At 44.4% G+C, this 13,104-nt stretch overlaps 1 protein-coding gene and 1 non-coding gene across 2 annotated transcripts in view; both read right to left on the reverse strand.

Moving 5' to 3' along the window:
* Positions 1-8,245, reverse strand: part of POLR3E (RNA polymerase III subunit E) — a 29,652-nt gene extending 21,407 nt beyond the window's left edge. Inside the window, exons 1-5 of the mRNA XM_086760015.1 lie at positions 8,164-8,245; positions 3,643-3,723; positions 2,462-2,512; positions 1,112-1,189; positions 94-209 (exon numbers count right to left, since the gene is read on the reverse strand). Of these exons, the coding sequence (XP_086616141.1) occupies positions 94-209; positions 1,112-1,189; positions 2,462-2,512; positions 3,643-3,678 (281 nt within the window). The 5' untranslated portion in view covers positions 3,679-3,723; positions 8,164-8,245. The remainder of the gene's footprint in view (positions 1-93; positions 210-1,111; positions 1,190-2,461; positions 2,513-3,642; positions 3,724-8,163) is intronic.
* Positions 8,246-8,383: 138 nt separating this feature from the next.
* Positions 8,384-8,465, reverse strand: TRNAL-AAG (transfer RNA leucine (anticodon AAG)). The gene has a single exon. It is a non-coding gene; the product is annotated as a tRNA-Leu (tRNA).
* Positions 8,466-13,104: the final 4,639 nt, after the last annotated feature.

Here is a 13,104-nt window from a genome sequence, read left to right on the forward strand (position 1 = left end):
CCTTCCCCTGAAGCCCTGTTGGACATGTATGTATTTATGCTCACCACAAAAAAAAAAAAAAAAAAAAAAAATTAAAGCAAAGAGGACACCTACGAGGAGTAGGTACTTGTTTCATCTGTACATGTGCCATCTACATTGAGAGCAATCTGTTCTCCTTTGCTGCGACAGTAGTTAGGATTCAAAGTATCGATGGCCATTTCCAGTTCAACCTAAATAAGATGAAAGGAAACAGAGCTAATTACCATGGCAGAACCCCAAACACATAAACTAAAATTCAGTCCCACACTTGCTGACATTTCCATAGGTTTGCAGCAAATTTAAATACATAAGCAGCATCATTCAAATCCACAGGGCAAACCTCATGCATAAAGTTGAGCACATATATGGGTTTTCATAGGATGGAGACATTTTAACAATAGGCTAGAGATACATAAACTCTCACATAAATGAATGGGAGCAGAGAAATGAGATTTTAATAGAAGACTTCCTGAACACAACACGCACTCTAACTCCAAAACTCACACACATATTCTCCTTAACCACTTCCCAGAACAAAATCCTAATATCACAGACATCTATTTCTGTGCTTTTTACGTGAGGCATTTTACAATCACAGACACAGTTTTGGGATACATCTGCAAGCACATGGCTTTGGCTATACTTCCACTACCCATACAAGCCCACTGATTTCAAAAGGACTGCTGATGATTCAGAGCCAGGAAAGAGAGAAATCAAGACCTGCACTGACAGTGAAAGACAGAGCATTCCTCCAAAGCTCAACTCTTTTCTGAATATTGTAAAGACCTTTTAAATCAAGCTGTATAGGCACAAGCACAGACTGAATTAGCATTAGTAACTACGTTTCCCGAGTCACTATTTTATAATAAAAGAGTGGCTTTTCCATCATGACTTTAATTCCTCTCACTTATCAACCACTCTTATTGTAAATTCTACTTTACAGACACAATGAAAGACTCCCCCGTAACTCCAAGCACAGGTTCTGCAAGTAGCTGCTCAGTTATAATAGCTTAATAGTACAATGTGCTTTTCTTAAATACATTCTGCACAACATGAAACAACTTTTGCAGACTAGACTCAAACAGTGACCAACCTTTTGCTGCTTTGGTTTTATCTTCGCTGATAAATGTGTAACATCATCATATGTCATGGAAGCTGGACGAATAGGATACTGGAAAACAAATAAATTTCATAAACCTCTCTTCATTTAAAGATCAAAGAACTTGACAGAAATTAACTCAATCTTCCCTTCCTCTCACACATAGATCCACTTGCCAGATGAGTACAAGACATCAAGAGAATAAATTACTTAACCGATTTGTGAGTCATCAGGGGATTTGGGACTATGACCTAGAAAGCCTGTTGCTCTCCCTCTAGTCCTCTGCTTTCATCACTACACAACCCCCTTCCTGCTCCTCACATGCCACTATAAACACAGGAAAACAGCACCACACATTAGTCCAGCAGAAAAAGGAACTGTTAGACGCAATTAAAAACCCGTCCCTCAGCATTAACTCTCTGCAGAGTTATTACCTAAGAGTACAGTATTTGTGGGTTTACAGAAGTAGTGTCAGCTTACAGGACATGGGCCACATGTAGCTGGTCAGGACACCAAACCCAGCTTTAGCCACATGGGTCTCTCTTCTGAACCATTTGGGAATGCTGAGAGGACAGTGTGGTATCCAAACGAAATCTTCCAGCCATAGCAGCATCCTGTTCAGAGCTGCCATTTCTCCAAAATACCCACAGGCCCCATCGCAAACCAGTGCTCATGCTTGACATGGAGCAACTGTGGGTGTCCCAGAAGCAAGGCTGCGCAGCCTCGTCCAGCATGTCTGGCTGTCTCCAGCCGTGCTCCGCTGGCACGTGCCGTGCAGAGGATCTGTACAGGAGGCAGTGGGCTTGCCAGAAACCATCACTGATTTATAACAAACACTTCATCAACTGTCTCAACAGACTTCCCGTTCTGCAGATGAGAAAAGTGAATCACTAGAGAAATTCAGTGGCAAAATGGAAGAGACCGCTACCTTCCTAACATCTTTCCACCTTCAATCACTAGTTGGTTTTGTCTCCACAATATAAGGGGGCTCTTCTGATGACTCGCACTAATTTATGAACAGTGATAACGTAAATGTAAACATGCCAGAAATCAGTGATGAGAGAAGATGGCTAAGAGACTGCAGATTTGTCCAAACCATGACAAAAAGACATCATCTACTAAAAGTACTCCTTGAGGGAGGTTAAAGGAAGTGATTTAATGATAAGACTGTGTCATAAATGCCCACTCCTCTCTTGGCAATGATGTAATACTAAATGTTTCAACTGACTGAGACCCAAACAGGCTTGCCTTTACCCATGATCCTGGCAAGCTGAAGTAATAAGGAAAGTTACCGCTCTTTGAATTTATTTTAAACAATCACTGCCTAAAGGTTAACTGAAATACCTGAAACAGATAGAGCTTCTCCAGCAGACTTCTGGCCAGGAACACGTCAATCTAAAAAGCAAACCAACCAAACAACTTTCATCAGATACCAGCTCTAATTCGTGGAGCCTCAGGTGAAAGAACAATCCCTAGAGCTCAAATACTGTCAATTTTAGCTTTTCATTACAAACTCTAACATAAAACACATTCATGACTCTCCTGTCAAAAGTCTCCCTTCCGCTGATTTTTACATGAAATTCTGCACTTGGTCTTTTTAAAACACAAACAAAAAAAAAACCCCACTACAATGAGGCAGTAGATAGTGGCTCTAGCTGTGTTCCTCTCTAAGGAAACTTGGCAAACAAATCTGAAATGAAAGAGGAAAATTTTTTTCAAGGGGCTGAAGAGAATCTGTTATCACAATTACAGAAAGAGGAGGAAGTTCTCTCTTTGGCAGTATGACTGAAAGGTAACTTCATTACTAGTACTTCGTCATAAAATTTTCTACATCAGACATGAGGCACCCACATCCCAAATTAGCATTTTGCCACCAGCACCGAAAATCCACAGATATTTTATGAATATCACATACAGAAGCTGCCATTTTGGATACCTTTAGATATACTCCTGACAATTCCCACTCCTTTTCTCATGGCTTTTCACCTTCTTATGAGCTTGTCCTTCCTTGTACTTCTGGTGTGTAAATTCAGACATAAAGTGAACAGGACACTGTGGCTACTCTTTTGGACACAGCAGTTCTTTAAAGAAGTCCAGAATTGGAGATACAACTCTTGTTTTAGCAGAAGGCATGGAACATTTTAGCTTCAGATTTAACAGATATTAACTTATCAAAATAATTCCAATTTTTTACAGCTCTTAGAGACATGCAACAGCCACTGGAAACACACAGTGGTAGAAGCAAGTTCCCCACCTGTGTTCCTCTTCCAACATGGCAGCTCAAGTTTTTCATCCTTCATAATCTTTCCAACATGGACACTAGTATTTTGGCAAAATAGAGATCATGAGCCATATACCTGGCCCACACAACACACTTCCTTGCACAGAGTAAGTCATTGGTTAGAAGTTAACCACTGATGTTGATGAAACATTGTTTCAGTAATGAAGGACCACTGGAAACTAGCATAATAACTTTTTTTTTTAAAGCCACACGTACAATCACTGCTGTCACAAAGCACTTTTACCTCTTGTATAATTGGATCATCTTCTTCATTTGCCATGCTAGGATACGAAACGCTTTTTCTTGGCTTATTCCTTGGCACAACCTGAAAGAAAACAGAAATGTCACATGAGTCAGGACATGTGTGTCACGCACCACATGCAGCCTGAAGTATTTGTTCAAGGTAACTTGGTTCCCTTCAGTGGTAATCTGTTCAGTCACTTTTCTGAAGGAATGTATGTGTTTGCATGATCCAGTCCCTAATACTCCACAATCTTGACTGACTGCCACCAAATTTAAGAGACAAGTAAATGCCTCAAAACCAGGTAAATTCTTGTAACTTTTCTGAAAGCCAGCAGTTATGTAATAAAGAGAGCACTGAATCAGTGTTCTATGGAGGGAAACACAGGCCTTTTGTACTGGCCTGAAGTATATCTTTTGTACACTGCACACCTATAACACACAGGGAGCAGCTGGTTTTTCAACCAGCACATCCACAGTGCACTGGCTGGTCAGACAGCACATGCGAGCTCTGAAACTGCCCCTGCAGCTGTCACTGTCACTAAGGACAGAGCCATACGCATCACTAGCTTCTCTTCTCAGAAAAACTCCTTGAAAGCAGATAATGGAGAAAGCTCCCAGCTAAAGGGCCGGGAGAAAATAAAGCCTGCACAAACCCTGCGCTTGGGACCAGACAATACTCCCATCTGTGAATATGCTGACCTTGATTTCATCTACCTGACATGTTGCAGCCTTGTCTCTTGACCTATCACTCCTCAGACTGTATTGCTAAAAGAAAGGTCCAAAACACTCCTCGGCCTCTCTTGTAGTCCTTTTAAATAATCAGAGAAACAGATTTTACTTCGTAACTACAGAAATACCAAAGATAAGACGACTCTGGTATAGGCTGGGGACTGGGTGCTCTACCACAAAGAGCCATCATGTTCAAACCACTGCAGGAGTCAGTGTCATGTCTGGTTCAGACTTTTCTACAAAAAATCATCCCTCCGCTAGAGCAGCAATCTTTTTTCCCTGCTGAAATAAAACAAAAGGATCTACAAATTATTTGGGATGCCATTGCAGCAATGCTAATTAGTCCACATCATTAAGACACCATTAATCAGTGAGTACTGGTCAAGATAGGCATAAAAAAAAAGACCTCTCAGAAACTGACCAAGGAAAGTTTCAACACCAAAGATAATCAGGCAAGGAAACAAGATCTATATTTGGGAACTCTCCCTCACTATCTTCTACTCCCCAATGCCAGCTTGCTTGTTACATCCAGGACACTGTCATCTTTTTTCAAATACACAAGCCACCACATAATTTAAGCAGCTCAGTATATTTCAACAGACATGCAGGCATTTCAGAACATCACGTTAATCTGCATGCAGTTATCTAAGAAACCTTTCAGAGAGGCTGGATAGGAGTCTGGATATGAGTGTTTTTGATGTTACTACACAGGCAAATTTCCATGCAGGCAACATCTCTGGTTTATTTACACTGTTTGTGCCATTCCACCTAGAAATACAAGTCCATATTTTTCACTTACAGGTTCTCCAATACCAAAAAAGCGCCTCTTACAGCACCAAACTGGAATTTTCAATTTCTTTATGCACCAACATATCCCTGGCTCTTCCCACCACACATCTGTTTTTGAAAATTTACCACTTAATAATATTTCGGATTCATATTTTAAATTATTTTGCAGAAACGCAAAACCTTCACAGCAAAAAACCAGTATCTTCAGTTAACTCCAGGCCAGCACTGTTACTGCACAACTGTGAATATGCGAGATAAGATTGACATCAGAGTGTTTTCTGCAATCAGGCACTCAGTTCTTCCCAAAAATACGGGCAGAAATACGTTGTTTTAAAAAAATGAGATTTGTCAGTTCCAATTTTGCTTTCCCTGCTCATGTCCCCTGGGTGGCCTGATAGAGCAGGCTCATGTAAAGCCGGCCTGATAGCTCTGCACAAAATGGAACAACTGCAGTTTTCATTCAGACCAGAGCTGATGACGTGAGAATGCCCAGGATGTGCAAGAACATGTGATTACACGCAGAAAGTGGGAGACCTGGGTCCAAACCCTCCTTCCTCACCTCCCTGAGAGGACTGGGAACCACCCTTCCCTTCTTAGTCTGAGTGCTAAGTATGTGTTAGCTTGTTCTTTCTCTCCTGAGAAAGTTATTCCACTTTCCAGATGAGAAATTAAGATTCCCTGGGCTAAGGAGAGAAAGAGGTCCTTAGCCTGAAGGACTTGGTCTCCGGTCCCTCATCTAACGCTTCTTACGCAATTATATGTGAAATCTCTTTGTGAATCCACCTGTCAGTACTCAAGAAAAAAATGTTATATTACAGAGATTACATTTTTTCTTATTTATTTAAGGATAAAGAATGACTACAGTTCCTTTTATTGGAGTATCAGAATGACAGCTCTATAAATAGGAAGAAGTGTGTCCCAGCACAATTTGTGATACTCATGCAACTTGACGGATTCTTCTGAATCAGAATGAAGCTTTCACTGAAGGCATGCTGATGCAATTCTACATTTATACACACATACATATATACACACATACATGGTGGTCTTAATTCCCACACGTCATATATATTTTTATATATGACACCACAACAGTTATAGAAAGGAATTAAATACTAGGACATAGCAAACATGGCCAGTAAAGTTTCAAATTTCATTTTGGCAGAATTGTTTTCTTTTAAAAGGGACTTTCCTTTACAGTGTAAATCAATATTAATGCAAGTTATTAGTATGAATCATTAAACTTTAGAACAACTTGCAGGATGGCAAGAAATAAATCTTCTCATTTCTCCTGCAATGTGACCAATGCTCGGACCAATGAAACCGCTCATTAGCTGCCCAACACCACCAATTTAGAACCAATGAAGAAAAATACTGTGGTTAAAGAACTGCAAAAATCAGTGATGAAGCAACTGAATCCTACCTCTGAGTTTGAGCCTAGAAGGGCAGTTGGGTACTAGAGCTATCTTTTTTTTTTATTACCAAAGACTTTAACGTAACTGTAAGATGAAAAATTGCAAATGTGCATGTCATCTGACACACACAGACTTTTAGCCAGGCCTGCAAGAAATGCTCCAGCATTTCACTGATACCTAAATTTGTCAGTAATAATGGACCCCCAAAGCACCAACACTGAAACTTGAAATATTCTTCATATATAATTATGCAGTGCAGGAAGACCAGGAACTCCCGCCACATCAGTGTCTTAAAGTACAGATAATGAACCAGCGAAGCGGGAAAAGTGCCATCTCGTCAATCACTACCATAATTTCCTCTGGCACTTGGGCCTTCTTCTGCAGAGAGTCACTCAGTCTCCAGCCCTAGCAATGATCCTCTAGGTCGGAGTGACCCATGTCATACAGTAAAACGGAAGCTGGGAAAAAAGCTGAAGCACCTTCCAAACATTTATGATAATTACAATTTTGACCTAATTATTGGTTTAATTTTCTCCTGGCTTTGCTCATCTGCAAGCAGCTTTGCACAGTCATCCTCTGGCAGTGAACCCAAAGAGGGCTCCTCTGCACCAGGATCTCCCTTTGCAGGTGCTGTCACTGAAACACACCTTCAGGATTTGAGAGATTATGCGTTAACCATGAATCTTTCTTTAACCCCTCAACACTTAGGCAGTGAAGCACCAGCCCTGTTCTGCGAGGTGCGGGGCGTAAGCCGCTCGCTGCTGGGCGACAGCTCTCACAGGGGCAGCCCCGCACCGTGGCGGGTCAGAGTGCCAAGCCCCATCTCCCACGCAGGCAGAGCTCCAGCTCGCAGCGGCTCAGCCGCGGGCCCTGCGCACCCCAACGCTCCCCCCCGACAACGGCTCCGTCATTTCTGGCAGCTCGCGAGCCTGCGTTCTCCTGACACAGCAGCCTGGCAGCAGAGGGGGAGCGCAGGGAAGGGGGACCCGAGGAGGGAGGGCACGGCCAGGCTCCCAAACCCGCACGTAACGCGGGGATGAAGAAGCAACCCCACCACGGAGCAGGCGGGACCAGGCGCCTCGTCCCCCGGAGGGGCAGGGCTGTGCTACCGTCCCCGCAGAGCCGATGCTCAGGCAGAGGCAGCCGGCTGCATTTTTTTTGCCGTGGGATCTGCGCCCTCCGAGGGGGGAGGCGCACAGCTGCCAGCCCTACGAGCAAGGGCCCCGGGCCCCCCGGTGCCGCCGCTTTACAGCCCCGGGAGGACCGGGCGGTACTCCCCGACCCGCCGGTGAGGGGAGCCGAGGGGCCGCGGCCTGTGACTGGACCCCCGCCCGCTCCTCTTCGAGGGCCCCGCCATGGCGGCGCCGACCCGCGCCGGTTCCCGTCAGGGCCTCGCCCAGACAGCCACGGCCCCGCGCCCCCGGTACTCGCCGCGGTGCCAAGTCCTCACAGAGTCTCGTCTCCACCGCCCTCCCCGGACAGGGGAAGCCCACCTCAGCCCAGGCCGCGCTCCTCCCCCTTCACCGCCCGCAGGTCCCCGCTTCCCACGCGGCCCCGGCAGGAACAAAAGCGGCGGCACAACCGGCTACCTGGCGGAGGGCCGGCGCGGGCAGCGGGGCCGCCGGCTCCCCGGTGGCGGTGCGCGGCGCGGCGGGCGGCGCTCAGGCGGCGGCCATGTTGGTGTCACTGCAGCCGGCACGTGGGGACGCGGCCCTCCTCCTACCCACAATGCTCCCCCGGGCAGCTCGCCCCCGCGGCCGCCAGGGGGCGCTGCAGCGGCGGCGGCCCGCGGCAGGAAAAAGGACTTACTGGCAGCGGTGGGATTCGAACCCACGCCCCCGAAGAGACTGGAGCCTTAATCCAGCGCCTTAGACCGCTCGGCCACGCTACCGCTGTGACACGCGTTCTTTCACCGACAATTTTACTCCAGATCTCAGTCCCAGCAACCGCTCTCCCTGCACGCTCCTTCCACCTTAAAAATAAAATACTGTGGCCTTTTTAAAAGCCCTGTCTCCGAGCAGGTGCAACTGCAGCGGTGCAATGCAATCAGGGACGGCCAGGCGGGGGGACAGGGCTGAGCAGGGGCGGGGGCCAGCCCTCCGCGCCGCCCCGCTGCCACGTGGACGCCACGGCGCAGGTCACTCGCGTTTGCGCTCCGTGAGGGCAGAGTCTGCGCGCTCCCTCTGAAAGCCTAAAAAGTATCCAAAACCTAGAAATTTTAATTTTCCGCTGCAACGCTACAGCTCACTGACTTTGCGAAGGGAAACGGCAGCAGGCTGTGTGGCGGGGGGCTTGCTCGCAGCTCCGGGAGCAGCAGCCAGCACAACTGCTGTGCGGAGGCGTGCGGCACAGCTCTCTGCCACAGTCTTGCTGAAAATTTCATTCACTGCCTGCAAGTACTGAGGGTGTAACAGCACACACATGAAAGCATGAATGGGATCCTTCTCCCTCAGGACTGCTGCAGTTTCACAGCCTTGTGTTCAGTGCCTTCCGAAAATAATGTGGTGGGTTTTTTTTGTTGTTGTTTTTTTTTTTTTTTTTCTGACAACAGACACTCCTCCCACAGCCCTGGCTTTGCAGAAAAGCAGGAGAGGTTCAGGGAGCAGAGAAGGAAGGCAGACCTGAATTGGCTTCACACAGCAAATCACCTGTAATCTGCTCCCTTTTCTTTAGGGAAAGAGTCTGATTGAGTGGTCTCCAAGCAACTGTCCATACAGCAGCAGACGCAGGGTACCATCCACAGCACTGCACACCCAGGGTGTGGGGGGAAGATGTGGTGTGTGGGAGATGTGCAGGGAGCACGTCTTACAAGTGTTTTTTTTATTGTAAGGGCTGCTGGGCCCCACAGGTCCTTTTGCCCAGGCATCAAGAGGCACCAACACCCTCTCACAGAAGTGCTTTTCTGCTCTGCTGTGGGTGAGCTCAGCCTCTGTCCCTGAAATGTTTGTGTGCCTGGCCACAGAGACCCTGGGTACCCAAGATTATCCATGTCAGCCATGTGTGACACTTACAGGGGATAAGAGCACAGGTCACCCCTCACAGCTGGCAGCTGGTCGCAGGTTTCTCACTTTATTAGTGTGAGGTCAGATAATAATTACAGGACTTTTTCCAGATTAAAAAAAAAAAAAAAGAGTTAATTTACAGCAGAACTCAAAATGTAACGCAAGCTACCAGCCTCATTATATTGCTTTCCTGGCACAGGAGTTAGCCAGAGAAAAGCAGAGACCCAACACTTTTATCTATTATGTCCAGACTAAGGACCAGGCCTGAGGGTTACAAACCCATGAGCTGTCCCCATGAAGTGTTTGGATCCCCAGCAGTGGGAAGCACATGAGAGCTGCCCCAGAACTTAAACCTGAAAACAGCCTCACTCACCATCAGAAGCACTGGCTCTGAATCCAACCTGAGGTTCAAGTGAAATCCTCCCTGTTAAAATTCAGATGAGAAGTCCTGATTTGGTGCACCTAAACTACATCTGTCATTCTACTCTCAGAAGTGAAACTACACCTGTGGGGAAGAGAGTAAGATTCCAATCATCCCACAGACCAGTAATTAAGAAACAGGCAACATTCTTATTTACACTTCATAAGCTGTAAGTGTTGGCCATCTCCGTGCTTTCTGATGGATGCTATCCCCGCTTCCTTCGTTACAACTGGCAAACATTCCAGCTCTCAGTGACAGCAGCTACAGCTAAAGACAAGACTTGCAGTGCCAAATTTCACCATTCTTCATCTTAGTGACACTACAGTGGAGTGAGGAGGCTCTGCTGGGTTTTTTTTTTGTTACGAGATTCTGCTATGTCAAAGTACCTTTGCTAGAGAACAATTTCATATTGTTTAAACTATACTGGTATAATAAATTATACCTCTCTAAAAAAGCAACAGTAAGAGCTTAATTTTTAACAGTTCAAACCAGCTAATATTAGACAGTTTGTTCTTGAGCAGAAAGGGGAATAAATCATGCCGAAGATAACACTTTATCATTAGATATCGGAGCCATTACAAAAAAAACCTCTCCCACCTCAAATCATAGAGGCCAAGTATTTTCACTCTTTTCTCAGGACTAAGCAGAGACTGAAGGGATAAGGATGCCTCTGTAGCAGTCCTGCAAATGAACACTTTGGTCCTTACATCTTATCCCATATTAGTTACAGACATTGCATGCGTAATTGAATGCAAACAAAAGAGCACATCAACTATTTAGTTTTCTTGAAGAAAACAGATTTTGTTGGTACCCATCTAGTTATTTCCTCCCAGTCAGTTACTTCTGACTGTGAAAATGAATGAAATCAGGGATGGAATAATAAAAACAACACAGGATTTCTAGAAGCTTGCAATAGCAGGATTGAACTTCGGCAATTTATAAAGAAAAAAAAAAAACAACAGCAAACCCCCATACGCAATGACTAAAACTCTACTGAGAAAAGTGACAAGAACAACCACTTTATTGACCAGCCAGAACGAAACCAAGAGAAAGCGAACAAGAGGACTAAGTGATGCAGGCACTCAGTATTTGCATGTCTGACACACGCACAAAGGCTTCCTTCTCACTGTACTTGCCCAAGCAATATTCCCACTGACATCAGGAAACACTGAACCCAGGTAAGCTCTGGCAGGTCAAGCCTCAGATTTATTTTCACATTTTTAAAAAATACCCATTTTTATTTATTCATTGTGAATAGATTAAAAATACAGCATGTAGCAGTATCATTCCAAAAGTCTGTCAAATATATAGTTTTTCTCTTCAAAAGAATGTCATAGAGTAAGTTGTGCATATTTCTGTAAACAATTTTCATTTTCAAATTATTGACAGTCCTATTTATTGTATAGCTAAATAATATGATACCACCTTAGGACAGAAGGTAGTCTAAACGACTAAAAAAGCAGTATTTGCAAACAAAGAATTAATTATAACTTTTTCACAGAGCTGTGTGCACACTTACATACCAGACCTACAGAGAACTGTCAGCAACTTAAGCAACTACTGAATTTAGCAAATTAAACTACACCAAAAAGTATGAATAATTACACTTGATGTCCTTTACTTACAGATTTTGGACAGGCACATTCAATCTCCTCTCCTCCCTACATGGTTGGTGGCGTTGCTACATGTGCTTCCTTCTCAAGGAAAATCTCAACACCTTATGAGGAAAAGAAATACTTTTGTCTGAATTCGTTATAGTGCCTACACTGTATCAGTCCTACAGAACACTCTGACTACTCAGCTGTCTCCAGAGGTGAACGGTACATTCACCTTTCACTGAGAGCTGCTATTTTAATGCTATGAATTTGAAAGAGCAAAAAGGCCACATCCAAAAGAGGCTTTAGGCACCTAAAGCAGAACTTTGGATAGGCACTTTAAACATCCATCTGACTTGTGATCTTACAAACTTTGGTTCTATTCCTGCATACTAGGTCCAAAAGATACTAGGTCCAAAAATTTGGTAATTTTAGTACCTAGCTTAATATTCTACCTAAGCCCAGCTGAGATCTAGAAATTAGACATGCCTCCATTAATGGGTGGAAAGCTTCACCTTCACTCTCAAAACAAAAAAAAAAAAAAAACAAAATAAAAAGGCCATGAATGCTACTTTCCCACATCCCCCACATTATAGAGGAAGATGTGGCCAAGTGCTGCAAGGCTACTCATGGCTACAAGGTTACAGGACCCACCCAGAAGTATGACATCCAGGGATAACTTTTCCTTCCCTCCTAGAAAGGATTAAAGTCTTCCCATCCGACTTCCTTAACCACCAGGATATCACCTCTTTCAGACAGTGGCAGTTGTTACTAACATCATGCTTGGATATTGCTTAAATAATAATTCAAGATCCGCTTGCCAGAGAGAGTAAATGGGGGGCACAACTTTGGAGCTCAGTGATGGGCGCTCACACAGCAAAGGAAGAACCAATTTCTGTTCCTTGAACAGTTTCTACATTTTACAAGAAGTTAGTATTACTTGGCTACACATGCAAGAAGTCTCAATTAAATCAACTGCATCATCTAGCAGCCTGCTTAGTTTTAGGTATGCTTTTAAAAGCTTGGCTAAAGTGAGACTGGTGAGTGCTACAGGTCATTCAGCACTTAAGAGGGGCTGCCCCTTACTCCCATCAACTTACACCCTCAGAAAACTGTAAGGCCAGGAAGGCAAAAGCTTCCACCTTAATCTTCTGCAAAACAACTGTTAACCACGACCAAGAAATAGGAACAGCTTCTGTACTAGCCACATAGGTGGCACAGCAGCTCTGGAATGAAATACTGAATTTGAAGAAGCTTACCTCTATGCAATGATAATTCAACCACCACCATGTATTTGTCCTGTTACTGGTTAGGATTATGGAAACAGGACACGGAAATCCAAGTGTTTAAGGATAATATTGTTTCCTCTTTTTAACCAAGTGTTTCCTCTAACTGGCATTTGAAACCATTTGCAGATAAAACACTATTTTAAAAGCTATTTAAATGAGATAAATTATTTTCTATACATAGAAACAGGTAAATCAACATCCTTTAACTTTTCAAACATCCCTC

Source organism: Chlamydotis macqueenii, chromosome 15, assembly GCF_036417535.1.
Source record: "Chlamydotis macqueenii isolate bChlMac1 chromosome 15, bChlMac1.mat, whole genome shotgun sequence".
Lineage (NCBI taxonomy): Eukaryota > Metazoa > Chordata > Aves > Otidiformes > Otididae > Chlamydotis > Chlamydotis macqueenii.